Raw genomic sequence first — 25,663 nt, 5'->3', positions numbered from 1 at the left:
CCTTAGAAGGCCCATGTATTTGCAGAAGATTCTGATACTTTTTCCTAAACTGAATTCTCAAATGCAACATGCAACTAAAAAGAGATTAATTTGAAAATACAATAGTTACCCTGAAATGTTAAACCTCTTGCAAATCATGAATTGCCCTCCAATTCTGTATGTGAACGTTTCCAATATATGTCTGGACATAACATTCAGTTCATCAAACTCTTCCATTTTTCGTTCTGAAGTTCTTTTCTTTCTCTTCCTTGTATGTTTTCTTTTGTGTGTTCCTGTCTTTGTATAGTGTGTATTTACTGTCACTAAAGCACATTTTCAGACTCCTCCTGTGGTGATGGATACCTTGAAGGGCCCTATGATGGGGCTGGCCTTTTCACCTCAAGTGAGTTAATTGGGGAAAACGTTTATGGCCAAAAATTTTAAAAACTAAAAGATACATAACAAAAAGTAAACAGTAAATACTTTTGCTTTGACTTTATCTTGGTGAGCCCAGCTGGCCTAAAATGAAACAGGTCTTTAGGTATGTCCTGTTTATAAAGTTGACATTATAGTTTCTAAATACCTTTTCTAAAAGAAAGGAAATTGAAGGAAAATATCCTATTGAAAGTTATTACCTTTATATTTTTATTACTGAGCAAGATGCTTGTAAAGTTCTTGAATTCAAGGATTCATAGCAAAATTTTGTGGAAAAAATCTTGTAACAGTCTATTGAGTTTGTCTGCTTTTGTAACAGCAATGCATATTGTATTTTTTTTTCTCTTCCAAAAAAAGGAAGAGACACTAAGAATTGATTGAGAATTATGATATATGAGGCTTTATTTGAAAATTTGTTGCTAGGTATGGGAAAAAGCATAGCAAGAGGATGAGGAAAAAGTAGACCATTGCTAAGAGGATCTGTTTATAATTCCAGTCATAATAAAAAGATAAGATATTTTCTGTTTTATATAGATAGTCCTTGGCTTATGACCATAATTGGGACTGGAATCTTGGTTGTTGAGTGAAGTGGTTGTTAAGTGAGATGTCAAGTGACAACAATCCTAGCTCAATGACCATAAACCTGGCACTCTGCAGGCCTTGGACCTGCTTCTCATCCTACGGGGTCCCAGCCCCTACCCCATCACTGACCACTCACTTATCTTTTATAGATCTCCAAAGCTCCAGAGATCATGTTGCACAAGGAAAGCAGGCCACTCCATCCCTCGGTATTCCTAAGCCCTGTGGCTCAGCCCCTGAATGGTAGCTGCTTCAAAAATAGCACCCACTTCTGGGCCTCCCAAGGCCTCCCCCACTCCATTATCTACTTAATGGGGAGAACAGGGATGGGAATTGTTAAAGGAGGTAATCATGTAGCAGGCTCCAATTGGTCATAAGTCAAAGACTCCTGTACCTGTAATGAAAGTATAAGCAAACAGTATGTTTGTGCAGATGATCATGCTAATCATATTCCTTGACAAAATGAATGTTACAAGGGGGGGAGGGATCATTTTCAGTGCCGTCGTGTATTGATCAAATTTTTAAAAAGTGAGATATTTTTTTTAAAAAAAAAATCTCATAATGACGAGTGCCTCTCCCATAAGAAATATGGTGAGATGTAATTTACAGGAGCCCATACTGGATTGGGTGTCACCTTGGTCAACAATGACTGTGCTAGATCTTGAAGCTCATGGACTAGAGGAATCAAGACTGAGCAACCAGGGCTAGCAGTTGCAGGACGAGTAGAAGAAAAATGATTTATCCATCACCAATATACAAAGACTGAAATAGTGATCTGTTATTAAAAATAAAATCCAATGAGAAGAGGATATCTGAAAAGAATGTACCAGTTCTGGAAAGAACAGCATCCAGAATCAGAAATAACAGTACAGAGACTAGATGAATGTTGGTTTGTAATGTGAAATAAAGTAATCACAGAAGCAGATTTAGAAGAACTGCAAAGGTTTACCAAGGGCAAAAAATTGAAGCCTTACCAGAAGTAACTCAGACTGAAGAGGCAAACTAGGAGAAGTTGAAACTAGAGGAAACCAGCATAGCTATTAAATCATTTTTATTCCCAAACCCAAAACACTACCTTTATAGAATGAAAAAGCCCTCTAATTTTTTTTAAAAAAAGGAATTAAAAGAAAAAAATAACTGAACATCAAGAACAGCACAAAAACAATGGAATAAGGGTGCCTATTGAACAATTGAAGCTTGTTCCAAAGAAACAGCTAAAACAAATATTAAAAGATGCCAATATAGCAATATCAAATATAAGCACCAGCTCAATGCAAGAAACAAACCAACTAATATACAGCACAGCTGTAGTTGTAACTGAATAACGTGGATACAAAATGAACAAACAAGAAAAAAACGCCAAACAGTGCACCACCAAAAAGGAACGTCAGGCTGCAAAATAAGATCAATATGTTAAGATCAGATGCAAGTCAGCCATAAGAGTTAAAGAAGTTGAAGAACAAGATTACCGAAGATTACCTGATCAAGAAATATTACTTAGAAGCAAGGAAGATTAAGAAAACACTGGAAATAATACAGCAGGGAATAACAATAGCCAAGAAGATTAGCAGATATGAAGCTTAAATTGAACATTATAGGTAGATAATTCAAATTTCAATTGAATTGGAAAGGTTTCTGCAATTCATCCATGGAGCAACTGCACTGAACCAGTCCACATCTGACAAAAAAGAAATAATGTAGTTCTAAGCACGACTATGAGGTAGCTCAAAGAAATATAACAAGAATGCATCTTGGATAAAGAGGTGAATAAAAACTTAAAAAAGAAGCTGAAATGAAAGTACTTAGAACTCAAGAAAACTCATTGCTGTGGGTTTCAATGAATAGTTGAAAAAACATCTTGCGAAACAAAAAAAAGCAATAGCAAAACATTTGTATTAGTCGCTACAGCAATCTCCAACAATACAAATCTCATTCATTAATATAGGGATGATACCTATGGTCCTGTAATTGATGTTGAACATCCAAAATGACTAAGACTTGTAGATTACAGATAGTCCTGGACTTATGGCCACAGTTGAGCCCAAAGTTTATGTTGCTAAGTGAGACATTTGTTAAGTGAGTTTTGTCCCATTTTACGAACTTTCTGGGCACATTTGTTAACTGAATCAATGTAGCTGTTAAATTAGTCATCTGGTTTCTCCATTGACTATGCTAGTCAGAAGGTTGCAAAAAGTGATCATATGACCCCAGGACACTACAGCTGTCGTAAATGTGAGTCAGTTTTCAAGCAGCCAAATATAAATCATGTGACCATGGGGATGCTGCAATGGTCATAAGTATGAAAAATGATCATGTCACTTTTTTCAATGCCATTGTAACTGAATTGTCTGTTCTGACCTAGGCTTCCCAAGAGCATGAAGCAAATTCCTTGTCCCGACAAAAAACACTTTTATTAATTTACTGTGAATTCTGCTCATTTATATCCAGCAAAGTCTTTCAAGGGAGGATTTACAATCTTAGACTTTCTCTGGCTTAGAGAGCTGCCAGGCCGATATCTGCAAAACTTGGCAAGGAGTCTCAGAGAGTCACAAACCAATTAAGCGAAATAATTGTCTCCGCAAACTCGTCCTCTTTCTCTCCTCTTTTATTTCCTTTGGGAGCGGGCATTCATCGTCCACCTGTGGCCTTACTCCCAAGTCGACCCCTATTCTTTAGCTGTTCCCTTCATCTGGCAACTCTGCGCATGTGCACACTGGGAACAGACTCCAGCTGTTCGTCTGCCTCACTGATGTCTGACTCTGAAGGCAGCTGATAATTGTCAGATGGCTCTGGCCCCCACTCTGCCTCTGACACAGAGCCCTCATCAGAGCCTTCCCCAGACTCCAGGACTGGCCCATGTTCCTCCCCAACCTCCTCACTGTCTGAATCTGCTGCCAGCTCTGCTGGCCTCTGGTGGGCCACAACATGGTCACTAACTGAATTGTTGTATGTCAAGGACTACCTGTATAGGATTTACCATCCAAAAGTACAGGTTCTTATCATTTGCTTTAATAAGGCTAATAGGGATAATGGTACACTTTTATACACACACACATAAACATACAAACATATTTTCCTTAGCTAGGAAATCACACATGCAATGCTTACAACAGGTAGTGTAGTATAACATATTATGGAAATTGAGTGTGTGTGTGTGTGTGTAAGAGTTGTAATTCCAGCCTTTATTTTTCATAGATTCTGCAATATATGTACTCTGGATAGTCAAGAGTAAGAGATGTAATATAAACAGAGCATCAGTTCTGTCCTCTGGCACATCTTTTGTGGGTTTCCTTATTATTTTAATAGTTGCAGTGAAATGAGATGTCTCAGATATTAATTTTGGTTAGGGTTTAGATTTCTTCTCTGATGACCAGAAGTTCTGCTTTTGCAAACTTTGCATTTTATAGCTGAAATTCAAAATGTCTTCTGCTTAGATTTTATCCTTCCTGGTGAGAGATAAAATGGGGCCTATGAATGATAATTATCTAACACTATTATTACTTCTTTTGGTAGGCTTCTCTCAGAGCAATAGTTGTACTGCCATTTCCACAGATTGTTTCTTTATTTAAAATGTTAAATATTAGACTATGGCACTATTTAGCTTTCAAAGTGTATGAAGGTAATTTCTTTAATTTAGATCTTTGGAAATTGGTTCTTAAAAATCAAGAATATGAGTCATGTTCCATTAAAACCAGCTGAACTTTTTTGTGTGAGAGAAAATATTAGAAACAAGAATAGTAATTTTATTTTGCAAATCTTCATTTCATTTTCTTCCCTTTCCTATATATCTAAACATTATTCAGACTCTGTGGGGTTTCCCTTTCTCTTCTTTTTCCTCCCTACCCCTATTTCTTAGCTCTCCAGCTCTCGTCTTTCTTATCAGCCTGCAGCCTTGGGAGTTGGATCATCTGACTTGGGCTACCCAGTAGTCTTTGCTGGCGGCTTGAGTGCTACACATCCTCATCAGGTATTCTCAGAAGTTGCTGCTCTAAAAGCTAACACTTTTTCTGAACTTACTCTATTTGTCTCACATTGGCAAAGAAAATAGGATAATAGTTGGAAAAAAACTATGATGGTAGTAGCATTGGACAAAGAACACTAATATTGCTTTTTGCATTCACATGAAATGAGACTTTAATGAGCATTCTTTAAAGTGAAGATCTAGAGAATATGGAGTACATATACACACACACACACACACACACACATACATACATATATATATACATATATATACATACATATATACATATACATATACACACACACACACACACACACACACACATACATACACACACACATACATGAGAATGTCTGGTTTTTTTCTGATATCATTGATTACATGTTTAGCTTAAGGGTATGTTTAGCTTAAGAGAAAGAAGGACTAGGGGAGACATGATAGCATTATTCCAATATCTCAGAGGTTGCCACAAAGAAGAGGGAGTCAAACTATTCTCCAAGGCAACTGAGGGTAGAACAAGAAGCAATGGGTGGAAACTAATCAAGGAGAGAAGCAACTTAGAACTGAGGAGAAATTTCCTGACAGTGAGAACAATTAATCAGTGGAACAGCTTGCCTCCAGAAGTTGTGAATGCCCCAACACTGGAAGTCTTTAAGAAGATGTTGGATAGCTATTTGTCTGAAACGGTATAGGGTTTCCTGCCTAGGCAGGGGGTTGGACTAGAAGACCTCCAAGGTCCCTTCCAACTCTACTATTGTATTGTATTGTATTACATCTGAAACTATCATTTTCGATTTGCATCTCAAAATGATAGAATTTCATTTCTTCTTGGATCCTTGGGAAAGCCTAAACACCATATGGAACTTTGATCATACCTTCTTTGCTTAACTTTTTAGAAGTGTGGATTATTTTACATGATTCTTGAAAAATGGAAGACATATCTACTGTCGTCGTATTTAATGCAGTGTGGGGGTATAGTTAGATATTTTATATGACAATGAAAATGGGACCATGGTATAAATCCATGTGCATTAAATAAAATTTATAATTATTACAAGGTATACTCATTCAAATGTTGCTATGCTACGAAGTATTTTTTTCTTGTAAGGTATACTTTAAGAAACAGCTCAGTTCTGCTTGCTAAGAAGTTTGAAGGTTCTCTGACAGTAGGTCCAAAATAAATAAATAATAAATGAAAACTGCTACAGGGGATTCAGAGCAGCCCTCAATTGTTCAAGTTGTTATCTTCCATTTAGTTCTACTTTAGTTCCTCTCCTTCTATACTTTGCTATATACATTTGACTGAGATTCTTCCTCACTCTTTGCCTATTGGTAGAAATTCTTCAAGTTCTTAAGAAGCAAGGTGCACTGCTTCTTCCATAATAGCCAAAATATGTCATCAATTCCATTACTTTTAATTGAAAAACAAACAATTGCACTAGTGGTGGGTTCTAGATCCCGTTCCAACCGGTACGGTTGGAACGGGCTCAGCGGCGTCCACATGGACGTGCGGAGTGCATGCGTGCATCTTACCACTTCCATGAGCCTCTGCAACGCTCCAGCTGCTCAGCGGAGCATCGCGCAGGCGCTATATGTGCCTTGCATGTCCGCGGAAGCGCCGAAGACTTAAGACCGGTAAGGAGCTCAGGTGGGTGAGTGGGCCCTCCGGAGCACCATACGGTAATGGTATCCAGTGCTCTGGGCAGGCTCCTGTATGCTCGTACCGGGGCCTACCGCCTGCAACCCACCACTGAAATGCAATCTTCGAAGTAAGAGAACTGAGCATTCTCTCTTTTCCCGAATGGCTTCAAAAATAACCAGTTTGATCTTTGTACTTTCTAGTTGGTAGTCCCAGGAAAAGAGGGAGGAGTACCTTTGATTCCTAGCCAACCGATGCATGGCACCCAGGCAGATCATGAGAAAATAATGACATGCACTCCCCTGGATGGAGGCCATTACTCTGCAGTTACTCCATCTAGTAGGTAGGTATTTATGTTTCTTAACTGACTTACTTATGTATGACTTTTACAAACCAAAAATTAATTTGCTCGAGAATTCATGGCATTTGTTGTGCAGATTAGTAGCTTTGGAAGAAAAGCTTAACATCATCCTTTCAAGTTCTTTTTTCTAGGAATTTACATTTTTCAGCTTAGTGTTTTCCCTTTTTTAAAAAAGTTGTTTTTCTACATTTTCTGTAAGTAGCACCCTCATGGGAAGATAGCATAATTCTCAAACTCTCAACAATATTGTTAAAACTTGTTCTTGTTTGATTATGCCAGTGCCACTAAGTGCCAGAGATCTCTTCATTCTTTGAAAAAAAAATATTTTTGGGGAAGGGGGGAGCTGTCTTAATCCTAAATTCACTGCCTCCATTTTTAAAATGTTTTGTTAGTACATAAAATGATTGCTGCTGATAAGAACAAGTCAAACAAATGTTGAGGAAACCTCTGTGTGTGTGTGTGTGTGTGTGTGTGTGTGTGTGATGTGTAGACTGATGCTAGAAGATAAAGCATAACTTTCAAATAAAAAGAATGTTTATCATTGGTGGAATACTCAGAACACCTTTAAAATCTAAGTTTTAATTCTATGGTAAATACTATTTATAACTATAGTAAAAAGCTAGGAAAGATATTAGGAAAAATATGTGCTTCATATCCAGTGCTTTGTACCAGTGGTTTTGTATCTCAATAATAATAATAATAATAATAATAATAATAATAATAATAATAATAATAATAATAATAATAATAATAATAATCAGCTGCTGTAAAAAAATCACGCAGACTGATTATAAATTGCAGCACAATTTAGTAGCACAAATGATCGACTGGAATTTGTGCAAAAATTATAATATTAAAACAACAACAAACTGGTGGGAACATAAGCCTGAAAAAGTCACCGAAAATCAGATGGTCAAGATCCTATGGGATTTTCGTATACAAACGGACAAAATACTGGCGCATAACACACCAGACATCACACTGGTTGGGAAAAATAAGGTTACAATCATAGACATCACAATACCAGGTGATAGCAGGGTCAACGAGAAGGAACATGAAAAAATCGCGAAATACCAGGACTTAAAATTTGAAATTCAACAATTATGGCACAAACCAGCAGTGGTAATTCCAGTGGTAATTGGCACACTGGGTGCTATTCCAAAAGCACTGGAATTACATTTAAAACAGTTAAAACTTGACAAAATCACCACCAGTCAAATGCAAAAAGCTGCACTGCTTGGATCTGTACGTATATTACGAAAATACGTTATGACATCCTAGGCCCCTGGGTGGGGCCCAACTAGTAATCAATACCAAATCCGGCGAAACAACTGGCCGCTGTGATACAATCGTATAATAATAATAATAATAATAATAATAATAATAATAATAATAATAATAATAATAATAATAATAATAATAATAATATAACAACATACCAGATATCACGGTTGTAGAGGGCCGAAATGTACAATTTATTGACATCGCGCTACCAGGAGATGCCAGAGTTGAAAAAAAAGAACTGGAAAAAATCATGAAATACTGCGACCTGGCCATCGAAACTATCCGATTATGGATGAAGCATGTAACAGTGATACCCATTGTCATTTGGGCATTTGGTATCATGTCCAAGAATTTTATAAGATACATCAACGAATTGCAGCTTCCTGCAATAACACCAGCGGAACTGCAAAAAACTGCGCTACTCAGAACATCGTATATTTTAAGAAGGTACTTGGTTGATACCTGGGACGCTGACAGCAACCTGTATCAACCATTAGCACCAGTCTATGGCATTTGTGATGCATTTTTGAATGTTCAGTTGACTGAGTTTCATATTTAATGAATAAAGTATAACAACAAAAATAATGGTAATAATAACAATAACAACACCCTCTTTCTCTTTTAACTTTCAGTGAGGATCCAGAAACCGTATCTAACAGCAGTGAAGGAAAGAGCGGTTCTCCACGCGATGCCTTGGAGACCTTCTTTGTTCGAAAGGTGGGAGCCTTTGTCAACAAGCCCATCAGCCAGGTAATTGCTTTGATTCATTGCTTGCATATGGCTTCAGAAGTGAGACACAAGGAATGTCCTTTCCCATAACACAAGAAAAATGCCATTCCAGATGGTAGTCTGTACAACTTGGCTGTATTTGGCTTTCTCTAATTTCTGAACTTGTCCTGACTAATTGTAGGCATGAAAATTTTCAGCAGTATATTGCATCCTGGCAGAAACAGTAGGATTTGTCAGGAGACATTTGAGATTCTATCTTTTCAACCTCTTTAGGTGACAATGGCCAGTTTGGACATTCCTTTTCAAATGTTTGCTCCCAAGAGCTTTGAACTAGAAGATAACGATCCCATGGTAAGAACTGACTATCTTTCTTGGTCCTATAAAATTATTGTCAGTATTGTGCCTCCTGAATGCCAGGCATGCCTACAATTTCTGTCTGCAAAGATAACTTCTTGTCTCTGCTTAATTTTGCCCATCGGGACTTTATTATGTTAATTGGACATTTGAATTCCTTCAATAGGTAAATCCTCCTGATTCTCCAGACACAGAGTCTCCCTTACAAGGTAGCCTACACTCAGTGGGTTCCAGTGGCAGCAGCAGTGGGAATATCCATGATGAATTTGTTATGATAGATTTTGTAAGTCTATACTTACATTACACAATTAACTAGTATTTAAAACTTCATGGTCTGGTGTTTGGGGGAAAGTTTTCTTCCAAGGAGCACTAGTCTCTTTGTGGGGTCCTTGATGCTTTCTGAGTTTGGTGATTTAATTGCAGACAATTCGTTATCAAACGACCGTGTTTCCCCGAAAATAAGACAGGGTCTTATTTTCTTTTTACCCACAAAATATGGCTTGGGCCTTATATAAAGGGAGGGTTTATTGTTTTGGGGTTGCCAGGCGGATGCTCTCTTGCGAGCGGGCTCCCAAAGAGCCAGGCACAGCCTTATGGGCGAATGACTGTGTTGCGCTGTTGCAGCAGCGCAACACAGCAGCCATGAAGCGATCACGCTCACGAGCAGCCACCCGGCAAACCCCCTTTCTAGCTGAGCATAGCACCATTCACTGATCTAGGGGTATCGCAAAGCTGTGTGAGCTCCTGTTCTCCGCTGCCCAGCTCCTGTGGCTTGGGACCTTTGAAATGCCAGTGAATGGCGCTCTGCACGGCTGGAGAGGAGTGTTGCGCTAGTGGCTGTTCCGCTCTTGCTCACGAACCTCCCAGCCTCACGATGCCCTGGCCCAGCTCTCTCTGCAGAGGAAGAGCACCTCTGCTGCCGCTGCTGCATGGCTTTTTCTGCGGCTTCCAAACCGAGTCTTCCGGCAGTGGCTGCTCTGGGCGTACGCTCTATGGTTGTACTCTCTGCCAGCTCACAATCATAGAGCGTACGCTCAGGGTGGCCACTGCCGGAAGACTCGGTTTGGAAGCCGCCGAAAAAGCCATGCGGTGACAGCGGAGGTGCCCTGGCTCTGCAGAGAGAGCTAGGCCAAGGCATTGTGAGACTGGGAGGCGCGTAAGCGAGAGCAGAACAGCCGCTCGTGTAACCCCCCCTCTCGAGCTGTGCAGAGCACCTTTCACTGGCATTTCGAAGGCGCCAAGCCGCAGAAGCTGGGCGGCGGCAAACAGGCACTCCTGCGGCTTGGCCATACCCCTAGGTCAGTAAATGGCGCTGTGCCCAGCTGTAAAAGGGGTTTGCCGGGTGGCTGCTCGTGAGCGTGGTTGCTTCATGGCTGCTGTGTTGCGCTGCTACGACAGCGCAACACAGCCATTCGCCCATGAGGCTGTGCCCAGCTCTTTGGGAGCCTGCTCGCAAGAGAGCAGCCGCCCGGCAACCTCCCTCTTCAGCTGGGCCCAGCGCTGCTCACCAACCTAATGGTATCCCAAAGGCGCCAAGCAATGTGATCACCTTTGCCCCCCCCCCCCGGTTCCCACAGCTTGGCACCTTCGGGATACCGTTAGGTTGGTGAGTGACGCTCTGCCTGGCTGGAGGTGGGGCTTATTTGCGGGGGAGGGCTTATATTTTTGCCCACCAGAAAAATGTGGCATGGCCTTATTATCAGGACATGTCGTATTTTGGGGAAAACACGGTAGGTAAAAATTGCCTGCCCTAATTTTTGCAAACCCAAAATTAATATCAAAAGTTTATTTCATTATCCAGATTTTATTCTAGTATGAGCAAAGAAAATATCTACAACAATGACTTGTAACAAAAAGTGACAATTCAGAAATCAACCATAGCATATTACAAATCAAAATATTTTAAATCTATAATCAGATTTTGTTCTTTCAGAAAGTTAAAAATAATACAGGAAAAATATTTTAACCAGAGATTAATAGATTCTGTGGAAAAATAAGAATGAGAGAGAAATCTGTTGATAGTTGATACATTACTATTTAAAGCAAAAACTATAGCAATACAACAGTTGTATTTTCATTTTAAAAAGACTCATGAAACACTGAATAGAGACCACAGTTCAGAATGATACGTATTTTATATTTTGTTGCTTGCACATAGTTGACTTAAATCTTTCACTTGAATTCTAGAAGCCAGCATTTTCTAAAGATGACATTATCCCCATGGACCTAGGGACTTTCTATCGTGAATTTCAGAATCCTCCTCAACTCAGCAGCCTCTCCATTGATATTGGAGCTCAATCCATGGCAGAAGACCTGGTAAGCAATAAGATTTCTGTGAGTAATATTTATTTCTATAGCTCTTTTCATTTCCAATTTGGAGAGTGTATTAGTAAGTTGGACAAATAGACAGAGCTGTGAACCAGGAAGTCCAAATGTTAGTTTTTACAAGCGTGTATTTATATGTATGAATTTAATTTATATACTGCCTTTTGCTTCTGAGGCCAAGGTGGCATATATAGTGCTCCTTTCCTCCCCTTTTCCCCACAATGACTGTATGAGATAGTTTGGCTAAGAATAATTGATTTTGTAATAGTTTTGACTTTTCTTAAAATTATTGCTAGAATCTCAGAAATATCCTCAGTTTAAACATGCTGAAGTGTGTCTAAAAACTGGATAGATAAATAAGGCAAGAACTGCTTGGAAATCTGCCTGGAACTGCCAAAAATATGTTTAATCCTGAGCTCATGATATGTAATAGCCACCCTAGGGACCCGTATAGCAGCAAGATTTTCTTTTTCTCAGGGGTTTTAAGTTTTATACAAGTTTAAGTGTGTTTTCTAACAAATTGTAAAGGCCACTGATGTTTCAATTTCACTGTGATGGCTAATACAAAACTTTGGTCAATAAATAAATAATGTGTGGTCCTTTCTTTTTTTTACTTTTTGCTTTTTGCATGTTAGTTCCTTTGTTTCAAGAATTTTTTTCTAATTGTGGAAGGTTTTTCCCAATACTGACTTTAGTTAAACGCTGGGAAATAATTGATATTATGAAATCTATTTGATGAGAAACAGCAGTCTTACCTTTCCCCCTCCTTGCCATTCCAGTGTCTGACTCTTTGTATAATGCTCTGTTTGGAAGGAGGGAGCTAGTTAACCTTGAGCTTTGGAGGAAATTTGTAAAACAAATGTATCTCAAGAAAATACAGCTGGAGAAAATCTATGATAGATTCACTGTCATGTTCTCATATTGACTAGTACAGAGGTGCTCTTGATTTTCAATTAGTTGCTATTTTGTATTGTGTCATTGTATTATTGAGCCCCATATGGGTTTGAAAAGCATCTTTAGAAGTACAGATATGGATGGACAGCTGGCACTCTTAGCATTTCACTTAGAAGCTTATTTGTAAGAAAGCAAGCTATAATTTTAGTAATAAGTATCTTCAAGATCTATCTGAGGGGTTAGAAGATTCAAATACTATGTGAATGCTTTGCTGTTGTGTGCTTTGCTTAGGTGGATAGATCTTTTGTTTTTCCTAGGTTTTGGGAGCCACTTTTTATATTCTATCGTGTAGTGTATCCTTACAGTTTAGAAAAGAACCATACGATTACCTATATCCGTGATGGCGAACCTATGGCACGCGTGCCACAAGTGGCACGCGGAGCCATTTGTCAGGGCACGCGAGGCGCTGCCCTGTCAGCTGGCCAGCGCGCATGCACGCGCTGGCCAGCTGAGTTCACCTTTTTAAAAGCTACTTTTCGCCTTCCCCAGGCTCCAGAGGCTTTATAGGAGCCTGGGGAGGGTGAAAAGAGCCTCCCCCGCCCCCCCCCGGAGGCTTCAGGGACCATCCTTGAAGCCTTCGGAACGCTTCAAACCACCCTCCGAGCAAACCGGAAGTGACTTCCGGGTTGCTCAGAGGGTCGTTTTAAGCGTTCCGAAGGCTTCAGGGAAGCCTCCGGACAGTCCCTGAAACCTCCGGAGGGCCTCTGGGGGGTCGGGGGAGGCTCTTTTCGCCCTCCCCAGGCTCCTATAAAGCCCCTGGAGCCTGGGGAGGGCAAAAAAAATGTAAAACTGGGGGGGTCGTGCGTTGTGCGCGCATGCACTGGGGGGGTCGCGCGTTGCATTATGGGTGCGGCATGCCCGCACTTGACCTCCCTGCGCTCCCTCCACTTGTGGCACACGAGCCAAAAAAGGTTCGCCATCACTGACCTATATTGATGGGTTCCACTAAGAGTCACTGGTTTGCTTTCTGTGAGCTAAGTATTTTATTCTTGGCAAATATGTAATGTAATAACCTGAGATTCAAGTCCCATTTGTGCTTTTAAAACTCAAGGTTTGGGCCAAATTTTCTCATCTTTGTTTATTTAAATATATTTATTTAATATAATTCTGATTTCTTTCTGCCTGCCATTTCACAATCATCTGAATGAAATGTGCACGTTTTCTGATTAATGAAAGAGCTTTCTGAATGGGCATGCTTCTCTTTCCGGCTGAGCGCTGCATCTTTTGCCCACAGAGATTTCAGTTTAGACACTTAACACATTTCCTCTCTCTACAGGACTCACTGCCAGAGAAATTGGCTGTTCATGAGAGGAACGTCAAAGAATTTGATGCTTTTGTAGAAACCTTACAGTGAAATTGAACCAAGGTAGAACAGCCTCGGACGTCCTCTTCGGCACTCTGGAAAAGCAGGCCTATTCATTTTGTACCTGCCTCCCTTCCGGGTCCTGTTATGTTGCACCAATAATTTCATTTGATTTCTGGGCTTTGTCCGATGCAGAAACAAATGTGAATCACTTTGAACTGACCTTGTGGCAAATTAATTCATTTTCCTTCTTGTTACAATTGGCATCTGAAGCAGTGTAGTGAAGAACAAAATGATCACTTTTGCCTTCTATTCTCTCATCTGTAATGATTTTCTGTTGCTTTTGCTTCCATCAACTGTTGTCTCTTTTCACTTGATTCAATAGAGCCATCACTTGAAAGGATCCAAACAAACAGAATAATCCATGCTCATTGAATTCTGAATACTGCAGAATTAGTCTATTTTCAGTGAGTGTGTTTCATATACTACAACAGGTGATAATATTCACTTCTAATGTTCTAAATAAAGGAAACAAAGTGTTGCACATCTGCATGCCGAAGTAAGAAATGAAGACCACGTTTTTTCCCCTGCTGCAGTTGGGAATTCATCCATAATGGCAGAAAAAAGTGCTTTTCATATATTTTTCCACCAACAGAGTTAAAAAAAAAAAGCCTGCCTAAGTCTAGACAAAATGTCTTGTTGCTTTTGAAGGTTCTGAGTTCATGGGGTCTTCTTACAATTGCTAATTGTAAATATGTTAGTGATCCTAATTCTTTAGGATTACTTAATTAGGGATCTTTAGTCCAAAGTTTTTACAGATGCTGCTGCTCTATGTTAAGAGAAATAAGAAATATTTATTATTCTAAAGGAAACTATATTTAAAGAAAAGTTGTATGTTATGTTTTCACATTGTTGTGGCCATAGGCTGCTGTGTCACTGCAAAAGTGCTATGAACAACCTTAAAAAGAACGAGGGCATCTTCCTTTTTTTTTCTCTCCAAAAGCAGACATGTTGTGCTGGAAAGTTTATCTTTCCCAGAGTTTAACTTGATTTCATTCTGCCCTCTTGGGGGGTGGTGTGGTGTGTGTCTAGAAATGTCACAATTAAGGTATGGTCTCTGGTATAGTGAATTTGCAGAGTTCTAAAAAGCTGAGCTCTGTCATATTTGTAAAATAAATTTATGTAATCTGCGATGAATTAGAAAGTAACTTGGTATAGCAGTACATTTTACGAGATTTACGGTACTTGTTTTATCGTGCAACATTTTGTTTAAAGTTGTTTTTCTAACGAGTTAGGCATTAAGTAATGCAATTGACTGACATTTCTATGTGTTCTGTTTGCTCCATGTTCCACGCCAACTATTAGGGAAGGAAGGAAAAAGACATCCATATGAGTTCAGGGTTAGGCTCTGGACACAGGTTCTTCCTTTCCATTGTCAAAAAAACAGGCTGAGAATTCACCTCTATGCATATTTTAATGGGAGCAAGCATCTTTAAAAAACTTTAGGAAGATAATTTTAGAGTAAACCTGTTTAGAATTGAACTGCCATATACTGTACTGAAGAAAGAAGATCATATCCTCTCATTCCTTCTGTCTTTCATCTTAGATGCTTTTGTATGATTGTTGCTTTTAGATATGAAGGATATTTACAGTTTAAAATAATGGAATGTTGACTTCCTGAAGTATAGTGCTCTGCTCTTAAAAAGTTTTGCTTGCTTGAGGTGTAAGATGGGGTGATGGGGGAGATTATTAGGGCAGTATACATCTTTCAGATACATTCTGGCATTTTCTGTTCCCTACTGCTTTGCAGAAATGGGCAGAAAATAAAATATTTTATCTTCTAGCATGTAGTTTATCTTAATGGCTCAAGCTGTGAGAAATTTATTTAAATTGACTGAAAAATATCTTTTAAATTTATTTTCGATTAAAAATAAACAATAAATGGTATTGTTATTCATTATGGGTCCACTGAAGAGAACACATCTAAGTTCATACCTAAATTGCTCCCAAGTAGGGTGTCTGTGTGCTAGTTTTGGGACTCAGAATGATAGAAACATCAAAACTACTTTAAAATAGATTTAAATAGAAAGAGGCTCCAACCCATAGTCATATCTGCATAAAATAGGGCTTGATTCCCTGAGCCGCTTAGCTTTCTAATCAAAATATTATATGAATATAGGGGGGGGGGGGGAAGCATTCCTTATTATTCTTCATGAGATGTCAAATGATGTAGAGCTATTTAAATAAGATTGGCTTTTCCAACATAAAACTACAGGAAGGCCTATTCTTATAAATGATAATATCTGGTAAGGAAATTGTGTTTCTACTTTTCCTAATGTTCCTAAAATCGCTTCTCTATCAAAACTGAGGTTTTGTTTGGGCACATTTACCTTGACATTCGTGTCACAACACTTATTTTGTTCTCCCTTCATTTTCACAGTAAAATGATGTGGCAATTAAAGGAATGTAGTCAAATATAGGTAGCCCTCAACTTACTACCATTCATTATTGACATTTCAAAGCTACGAAAAAGTGACGTTAAGGCCCATCCTGTGAGTTGCAACCATTGCACCACCGTTACTTGTCTTGGAGATTCATTGAATTACCACATAATTTGCTTAAAGATGGACATAAAATTGAGTCACTTGATGATTCAGTTAACAATGCATTGCTTAGTGACCAAAAGTCCAGTCCCAATTGTGGTTGTATGTTGAGAACTACCCATAACTATTTATTCTGAGTTCAAAATTATACGGATAAAATAACTTCAATATCTTTGAATAGAATTACAAGTTACTCATGTTGATTTTCATTTCCTGCTCAGGATTTTTCTTACACTGAAATATCTATTGGATTGTATTCATTGGTATGATTCTGATGTTCTATCAACAGAATAACCCTTTGAGACCTTCACAGAATTGGGGTCCTTGCGGGGGCAGGAAACAACAAGAAATATGCTTACATAATATTATAAGATGCTGTTGTCTGAGTCTGGGTTCTTTGTTTAATCTTTGGAGAAAATTGCATTGGCTTTGTCTAACAAACATCAATTTACTATCCCACATAAATCCTCTTAGCAGGGATTCAGTTATAGATCTTCAAAGGATACATTTTGGTCTACTTGCATTACAGTGCTGTGAATCAGAATTTGTACATAACAGGCAACATTCAAATGCGTCAATTGAAGGAAGAAGGTCCCTCCCCTGCATTTATTTGGAAACACTATTCAAAATATGCCACTACACATTCATACAATTTCCAATAAACCTTTTATGCTACTTTAAATTCTTCTGTTCCACTGTCTTTTCTACCAAAACTTCAGATTTTAGCAAGGCAAAACAAACAGTTATCTTCCTGTTAAAGCCCCCAAACCTCTAACTTTTTTTAGAATTGCCATTTTCATATCATCTTTCCCAACGTTTTTTTCAGAAATATGCCTCTCCAGATTCAATACGATTTTCAAGTATGAATGCACATGATTGTATGAGAAGCAGACACACACTCATAGAAGATCAGTTATGAAACAGAAGTAATTTGGTTAGGTTTTCTATGGCGTCCACTTTGTTTCCCTTGCAGTTTAATGAAATAGTAAAAATTTGATAAATTTGATTATACTGCTTAGTACTTGAGAAAAAATAATTCAAATATTCCAAAAGCAATCTATAGACACGAAAGACTAGAAATGTCCTTTAGAACGGGAGAAAAACACATGATCAGAAGCCATCTAAAGTGATAGGAGGCAGCATATGTGCGTGTACGTACATACACAAATTTAAGTAATAAACCTGCGAGAGGCCCAGCTTTGTCAATACTTACATCAAAAACTTTTATACTTCCACAAAATGGAGATAGGCTGATTTAATTATGCTATCAGATTTTCATTTTAGGTTGGCAAGAATCTTTTGATGTGGATTTATTTTTTAAATCATTTATATAACTAAATTAATAAATATATATGCTATAAAAGTGTCTCATTTTTTCCATATTAGAAATATGTGCAATTTAAATTCTAAGGAAAATACAACATTATGTACAGAAGCATGGTAAAGCTGGGTAAATGAAATCTCTGTGTACAATAAATTGATTGTATATTAAAACTCTGAAATTAGCTTGAACACATACCTGTAGTTTACAGAATGCACATATCTCAGAGCTATCACAAACACATTAAAAAGCAGTTATGTATTAGGGTATAGTCATGCAAATACTAAAACCTTAAATGCTGGTGTGTTGGATACTATGAATTATCAACATTTGTAGGCAAGGTCATCTTTACTTTGGGGACAAATGGATACCTTTAAGCTAGCGCTTTGTAAACTTGGTAAATTACTCAAAATTGGGTAAAAGTCTTTCTTTGGATAACAACACACAAACCCATTACCCAACAGGAACATTTATTTGACTAAAAGCGTTTAACCTACATTGGGTAAAAAATACTTTCAGATAAGTGATTTTGGGTAATGAAGGAAAGTTTGGGAAGCACTGCCTTAATTTTTTTTTCCATATGACATCTTCCTCCCCGTCCCCTATGCTCCCCAGCTCAACTGAGACGTTAAGGGGCAAAAATGAATGTATTTTGCTTCTGCAAAGCTTAAGATGTTCAGTTCTCTTTGGTAGATAAGAGAAATAAATCATCCCTTGGCCCTCCATATGGTACATTGCAGTTGCATGCAATCTATGGATGATGGGTTGGCTTTGCATTTCCAGAAAAAACTTAATATCAGTTTAAGTACATACTCAGTTATAAGGAAGAAAAAGGCTTTTGTGGCTGTAATTTCCATAAATGTCCCTTTTTGGGAGAGGGGCGGTCTAAAAATCTAAGAAATAAATAAATAAATAAACAAAAATCATTCTGGTATGATCTCAACATGTCACATGGGAACCAAATGCAACATTAATTTGGATAGCAATTTCTACCCTTTGAAATCTCCTAGTTTCCCAAAGAGAAAAATGGTAACCATATTTATGCTGGATCATGTTTTTGGCTTTTTCTATGGAAAACTAAAAAAACCCCAATTATCTGGAAATTAAAAATATAAAAATGGTTGTGAGAGCAAATACTTAGAAAAAATAAAGTGACTCTTCCCACATATTTATTATAAACATTTGCCTGATGCATTTTCTGTGCTATGAAGGATTATATCCAAGTACTAAAAGAAGGTTTCGGTTTTAAAAATGTCAAAAGCTTTCTACTTGATAGTTCATGAAAATTTTACAAGTTTTTATTTTTTTATTTAAAAAGCTAATATAGTACTAGAATCAGAATTCAGTCCCTTACTTTTGAATTTTTGAAGTGTTTTATCTTGAATTACAAATCAAATTAACTCATATCAACAGAAGGGTTCATAATGGGTAGAATATATAAATATACCACACTAAAATAATTAGTGTGATTCTTCCCGTTACCTTACTAATTTCAATGAGACTCATCATGTTATTAGTCAATTATCACACAACCTGTCATTTTCTGAGAATAAAAGCCAAAATTAACATTTTAAACAAAATTATTCCTTTTCCTGTTTATTTTTAATATATAATTCATTTCCCAGTAACTATAAATATTTTCATTTTTATTCCAAATAGCAATATGATATTTATATTTATCTGTAAATTTAGATAAGGGTTAGGACAGAAGATTAATTTATGGTTCTCACAGTTGACATTGTTCTAGTTTTTATAATAGTCCACACTCCTGGCAAGCAAATATGCCCTCACTCAAAGGAACATAAATGTACTTCACATAGGACCAAACTTTATCTTCAGAAGCTGGATGCTTTCTAGCTTTCTTTTCAAGAGTTAGTGAGATCATTACCTAGAAAAGAGCCTGTTCTAGACAGGTTAGCCATCAATGAGATCCTAATTTCAGATTTATTCCTCTTTAGTTGCAGTGAAGATACATACAAACATTTGGATATGTAGTAACATTACTCCAGATCTGAAAGCAACTAATTAATTAAAACAGCCATAATAGAGTTGGAGAAACACTAGGTAAAAGGGGCTGCACAATATTTAATAAGCATTGATTTATACTTAACAGGGACATTGTGCTGCATCCAACCAACACAACGGGTTTAACAATGGGGAACAAAATAGCTTTTATATTTTCAAATACTGATTTAAGCAAACAATACTTGAAAATATAGGAGTCAGTAGGTGCCTATTTTTTAAAAGCATCTCTTAATAACCAGTCTTAGAATAACAAATTGAGAAGCACACCAAAATTTGTTATTGGCTTTTGAGTGTTTATTGAAGTACAAAAAGTGCAAACTGAATACAAGATTGGTACCAATTGAAGGAAATAAACAAGGATGTGTAAATAAGTCACAGTAACAACCCCCAGCCTTGCTCCCAATAAACAATCAAAAGAAGGAACAGCAACAAAAAATACCACATGCAGACCACACTGGAGAGTGTGCAATAAGGGCTCATTTGGCCATGTAATATTTGGCTGAGGCAGCACACATAAGTCATCCAGATTGGACTCAACATCAGCAGTATTACCCAAAAATTGTGTCAGTACAAGCAGCGGATTAGCTGTTAGCAAAGTGGGCACAGAATGGTTTCCAAAGGATGCCAAATAATCAGTGGGTTTAATAACAGGCAAAAGAGGAATAAAGTGGAGACAGAGTACTCCATCAACAGATACTGAGGTCAATATTTAACATGAAAGCTAAGCAACAATGAACAAGAATAAGTAGATGTATCACCGAAAGAACAAAAGAGCATAGCTACAACAAGCCATCAAGTTCTATTAGAAAAGGAGGTGGGAAAACATAAACAGCTACATGGATGTTGCTACTCTAATTACTCTGACTGCTTGGATACCCCAATTCAGGCAGCAGGCATTTTGGAAATCAAAATTTGGGAATGCAGTGTTAGTTCCAACCACATATTTCATTATTTTAAACAGTCTAGCCCAATCATAGGTCTATGGCTAGCTATGGTTTCAAGAAGGCAAAATGAGAAAAGATAAAGAAACAAAGCAATCAAATGCTTTAGATTTTCTGGTAGTTCTCAACAAAGTGAGACTATTAAAGGTTATTTACAAGGGCTCACTTCTACAGTTTTGCAAGTTTGCTTTAATAATATGCTACACTTAAGATATATTTTATAACCTGGCAACGCAAAGTCACATTCAGGAGTTTGAAATATATGTAGTTGATAAATGTGTCATTGCCCAAGTATGACAATACTGAACCCCCAGGAAACTATTTTGTCTCCAACTTATGTTAATACAATTCTGAAATTAATTAAGTATAGAAATGATAGTTTGGGTAAAGGGACTGAACGTGGAGCACTGAGACCTTACTATTCTAAATTGCAGTTTCTGTACAATCAGTTTCTTTTCCACCTGGGCATTTTTAATAAACAAAGCAATATTTCTACGGCTTAGAATCAGACCAAATCTAGTCTCAATTCACAATGGCATGCTATAAAAAATAGCCTACAAGCTATTCATGGCCTGAAATATAAAACAATGAAGCTAATATTGATATAGTTTCTATCCAAGGCCACTCCTCGTTTAGTCATGCTAAATAGTATTATATAAAAGACATTAAGAAAAAAAAACCTTTTGATAAACTTCATAACTTTCTATTTCTAACTGAAAGGGTCCCATGTTTCTTTAGACTAACCACTATGTACAACATATGGGATTAATCTTATGTGCCTTAATAAAGGAGAATGAGCAATTTAGCACATCAGCCCCTCTTAATAGCTTCAACCACCTTAATCTGCCATTCCTGGTTATCACTAACAATTTGGGAATTGTTTCAATTACTACTAGAACTCTTACACCAGCCATGGTTCAACTACTGGCACCGATCACCCAGGTGCACTTTTTAGTTCTCGTTGATCATCTGTTAATTATAAGCATAACAAATAATTTGATTACGTAATTTCACTGAACTTTGGGGTAAAAAATATTGCTACTCTTTATAATTGTATGATTTTGGCCCTCTACCTTGTAGGGTCAACTTACAGCTATGTGGCCATATTCAGCTGCCAACAGAGGTGTCAGCAGGACATAATGGAAATGTTAAGATTTTATTTTAAAACTATGACCGCTAAAGACATTGTAGGACACTGCTATTGTTATATAAATTAAGACTAGCTCTTACAAAACTAATTTCATGAGACAGTCAAAAAGAGATAGTCAAAAACGCGAGATAGACCTACTGCAGGGCTGTCTCAGTTCCTAGAAAAAGAGAAAGCAATGCATCAAATCTCTCAAGTGCCAAGGAAACCAAAGGTGCATCAGTGTCATTTTGACTAAGTCAAAAAACTACATTTGAGTCCCATAAGGAAAAGATGGTAGAAACAAATCCATTCTTTAAAAGTTTTGGCACAGTAGATCCCAGCAAATAAGGTTTGGCCCTGTTATGAAGCTTTTGCTTGAAAACAAATATAATTCCAATGGCTAAAGTGCTGCATCCAGAACCACCTAATAGCCCATTTCCCCTGTTTCAGTCACAGGTATGGCCAACATTTGATCTGGACTTTGGCAGAGAGGAGCTGGTCTGGTTGAATGCGTATCAATACATGTACACATACTTGCATTCATCATCTGCCAATTGAAAAGGAAAGGCTTGCTGCCAAAGCCAATTTGAAATAAATTGCTGGCAAAGTCTACAGGAAACATTGAAAAGGCAGAAAAGTGAGCTCTCTTGCATCCAAGAGCACGGATCTTTACATAACAGGAACACCTGATAACAGATCAAGTGTCAGAGCTGCATGAAATCTATAGATAAATTTCCAGGCACTTAAGCCAGTTTTATTATGGTTCAGTTTTGCCAGGGACTAAGTCCATGTGTCCTTCAAAGGTATAAAGTGTATTCAGCAAATCACTATCAGTATTAAAGAGGATTGCCTGACTTGGGCACCTGTGAAGAATCAATTTGGACCAGAGAAACGATTGAGATAAATTCTACTCTAATCCACTCCCCCGGGGCCTGGTACTAAGAGAAAGCAGTTCCACTGACAGCTAAGGAGACTTATCTGCTAGGACATCTTTAGGAAAGGAAAGGAGATAAAACATTTAAGAACAACCTGAATCCTAGTGCCAGTACTCAAGACAGAATAGCCAAGGTAGAACTTGATTTTCAAGATCTGCTTTCCCTCCTCATCTGATAAACCCCCTCTTGCAAAACCCTCCATATATAAAAACAAGTGAACTGTATCCATCTTTCACACTACACACCACCTGGAATTCCCTCAGAATGGTCACATCTCCAAAGCAAGGTAGAAAAGAAAAGGAGGAGGAGGAGGAGGAGGAGAAGAAAGGAATGGTCACAGTGGGCACAGAGTGTGCTAGCACAAACAGGCTCAAGCCTCTGTGTTCTGGAAAAGCTGCATCTGGTTGTCCAAGAGGAACTTGGTAAAGGTGTTGATAGGATTGATGGCTTTGAGGGTTATAGCTGCATCTTTAGCCCACAACAGGTTTGGGCCAAAAACTACTGCCAGATTGGCATTGGTCATCTTGTTGATATCACTGTTGGCAGAGACCTACATGTGAAGTAATGGGAGAGAAAGAAAATTTATTCTTACCACTTGAAAGAAAACGGGAATTTGATTCAATGCTTCTGAGCTCCTTACCATCTATTCAACTCTCAATAAAGACCAAAGTTGTTTATGTATAAAATAGTGATATTTGGAGTTTAGAACACCTGCTGTTCAGTAGACTACAATCCTTTAATTACAAATATTTTTTTCTTCCCCTTGTTTATAGAACCAGTCATCTGCTAATTTCTTCTACTCTGTTGGTTTCAAACTTTTCTGAAATAATGTAACAAAAATCTAATTGGTCAATATTTGTCAATTTATAATCATTTCAACTGTCTAAGGACAGATCAGCAACTTACCACACAGACATTGTGAGTTGAGTGATCTTATAAATTTGATTGATTTAAGATACATATTTATTTATTTATTTATTTATTTAAACTTATTAGTCGCCCCCTCTCCCCACAGGGACTCGGGGCGACGTACACAAGCAACAGTCAACACAGTGTCATACAGAGGAGGTAAAAAATAAATAAATAATTACAATGCTGAAAAAGTTTAAATAGTTTAAAAACTAAAATTAACAATTAAAAATGACCTAGGGGTGGATAAGTTGTCGAGTTATGCCAGGCCGGCTAGCCGAAACAGGTGGGTCTTCAGTTTACTGCGGAAGGAGCGGAGATCGGTTGTTGTTCTAATGTCTGGGGGGAGGTCGTTCCAAAGGGTAGGGCCTGCCACAGAGAAGGACCTACTCCTGGGCACCGCCCTCTGACAATCTCTAGAGGACGGCACCCGGAGGAGACCCTCTGTGTGAGCGAATGGGCCGCAGGGATGTATGGGGCAGGACACGATCCCGCAGGTAACTAGGCCCTTTGCCATGGAGCGCTTTGAAGATGGTAACTAACACCTTGAAGCGCACCCGGTAGGCCACAGGAAGCCAGTGCAGCTCGTGCAGGAGCGGTGTTATATGGGAGAACCTCGATCTCCCCATAATTACCCGCGCGGCTGCATTCTGGACCAACTGCAGCCTCCGGGTGCACCTCAAGGGGAGCCCCATGTAGAGAGCATTACAGTAGTCCAGGCGAGACGTCACCAGCGCGTGAGTGACTGTGTGCAAGGCCTCCCGGTCCAAAAGGGGTCGCAATTGGCGCACCAGGCGAACCTGGTGGAACGTCCCCCTCGCCACGGCTGCCACATGATCTTCCATAGCTAGCCGGGCATCAAGGAGGACGCCCAAATTGCGTGCCCGTTCCACCGGGGCTAATTGTTCATCCCCGATGGCCAGCGATGGAATGTGCTGGTTGTACCAGGGTGCCGGAAGCCACAGCCACTCTGTCTTGGAGGGGTTGAGCCTGAGCCTGTTGTCACCCATCCAGACCCGCACGGCTTCCAGACAACGGGACATCACTTCAACAGCCTCGTTGGGGTGGTTTGGGGTGGAAATATACAGCTGAGTGTCATCAGCGTACAGATGATATCTCACCCCAAAACCACGGATGATCTCGCCCAGCGGTTTCATATATGTGTTGAACAGGAGAGGCGAGAGGATCGACCCCTGTGGGACCCCACAAGTAAGGGGCCTCGGGGTCGACCTCTGCTCCCCTGTCAACACACTTTGCGTCCGGCCAGAGAGGTAGGAGCGGAACCACCGCAATACGGTGCCCCCGATCCCCAACCCCTCCAGACGGCGCAATAGGATACCATGGTTGATGGTATCGAAAGCTGCCAAGAGGTCTAATAGGACAAGGATGGAGGAACAACCCCCATCCTTTGCCCTCCAGAGATCATCCACCAACGCGACCAAGGCCGTCTCCGTGCTGTGACCGGGCCGGAAGCCGGACTGGCGCGGGTCTAGATAATCATCTTCCTCCAGGTGACGCGGGAACTGCTGAGCCACCACACTCTCAACAACCTTCGCTAAAAAAGGAAGGTTGGAGACAGGACGATAATTTGCTAGCTCCATTGGGTCCAGAGAAGGCTTCTTGAGCAGGGGTCTCACCACCGCCTCTTTCAAGGCGGTTGGTAAAAGGCCCTCACATAAAGCTATCCACTTCTACAATGACTAGGCACCCGTAATTATGGCCACAGAGTCTTAGGAATGACCCACCCTAGTGATCTGATTTCAACCTTGGATATATAAATTTTCTAATCATTGCTCAACAATGAAATGCTCTGAGCCTTAACTTTTCACAAGTAGAATATTTGTCAGTGACTGGGGAAAGGGGATCAGGATGGTGCACTAGAGAAGGAATACAG

At 38.9% G+C, this 25,663-nt stretch overlaps 2 protein-coding genes across 10 annotated transcripts in view; one reads left to right on the top strand and one right to left on the bottom strand.

Moving 5' to 3' along the window:
- The window catches only part of ATG13 (autophagy related 13), a 39,351-nt gene extending 22,160 nt beyond the window's left edge, over positions 1 to 17,191 (top strand). For 3 of the 7 annotated variants that reach the window (XM_081937446.1, XM_081937443.1, XM_081937444.1), the window contains 8 exons: positions 287 to 382; positions 4,850 to 4,960; positions 6,800 to 6,939; positions 8,874 to 8,991; positions 9,244 to 9,321; positions 9,491 to 9,607; positions 11,512 to 11,640; positions 13,880 to 17,191. In XM_081937446.1, the coding sequence (XP_081793572.1) occupies positions 287 to 382; positions 4,850 to 4,960; positions 6,800 to 6,939; positions 8,874 to 8,991; positions 9,244 to 9,321; positions 9,491 to 9,607; positions 11,512 to 11,640; positions 13,880 to 13,957 (867 nt within the window). In that variant the 3' untranslated portion in view covers positions 13,958 to 17,191. The remainder of the gene's footprint in view (positions 1 to 286; positions 383 to 4,849; positions 4,961 to 6,799; positions 6,940 to 8,873; positions 8,992 to 9,243; positions 9,322 to 9,490; positions 9,608 to 11,511; positions 11,641 to 13,879) is intronic. The other 4 variants (XM_081937447.1, XM_081937445.1, XM_081937449.1 and 1 more) reach the window with 2 other exon arrangements.
- Positions 17,192 to 20,127: 2,936 nt separating this feature from the next.
- ARHGAP1 (Rho GTPase activating protein 1) overlaps positions 20,128 to 25,663 on the bottom strand; it is a 34,380-nt gene continuing 28,844 nt past the window's right edge. For all 3 annotated transcript variants that reach the window (XM_081937451.1, XM_081937453.1, XM_081937452.1), the window contains one exon: positions 20,128 to 23,410. In XM_081937451.1, the coding sequence (XP_081793577.1) occupies positions 23,231 to 23,410 (180 nt within the window). In that variant the 3' untranslated portion in view covers positions 20,128 to 23,230. The remainder of the gene's footprint in view (positions 23,411 to 25,663) is intronic.

Source organism: Natrix helvetica (genome assembly GCF_964273705.1).
Source record: "Natrix helvetica genome assembly, chromosome: 1".
NCBI classification, from domain to species: domain Eukaryota; kingdom Metazoa; phylum Chordata; class Lepidosauria; order Squamata; family Natricidae; genus Natrix; species Natrix helvetica.
This window is presented reverse-complemented; position numbering and strand designations above follow the sequence as displayed.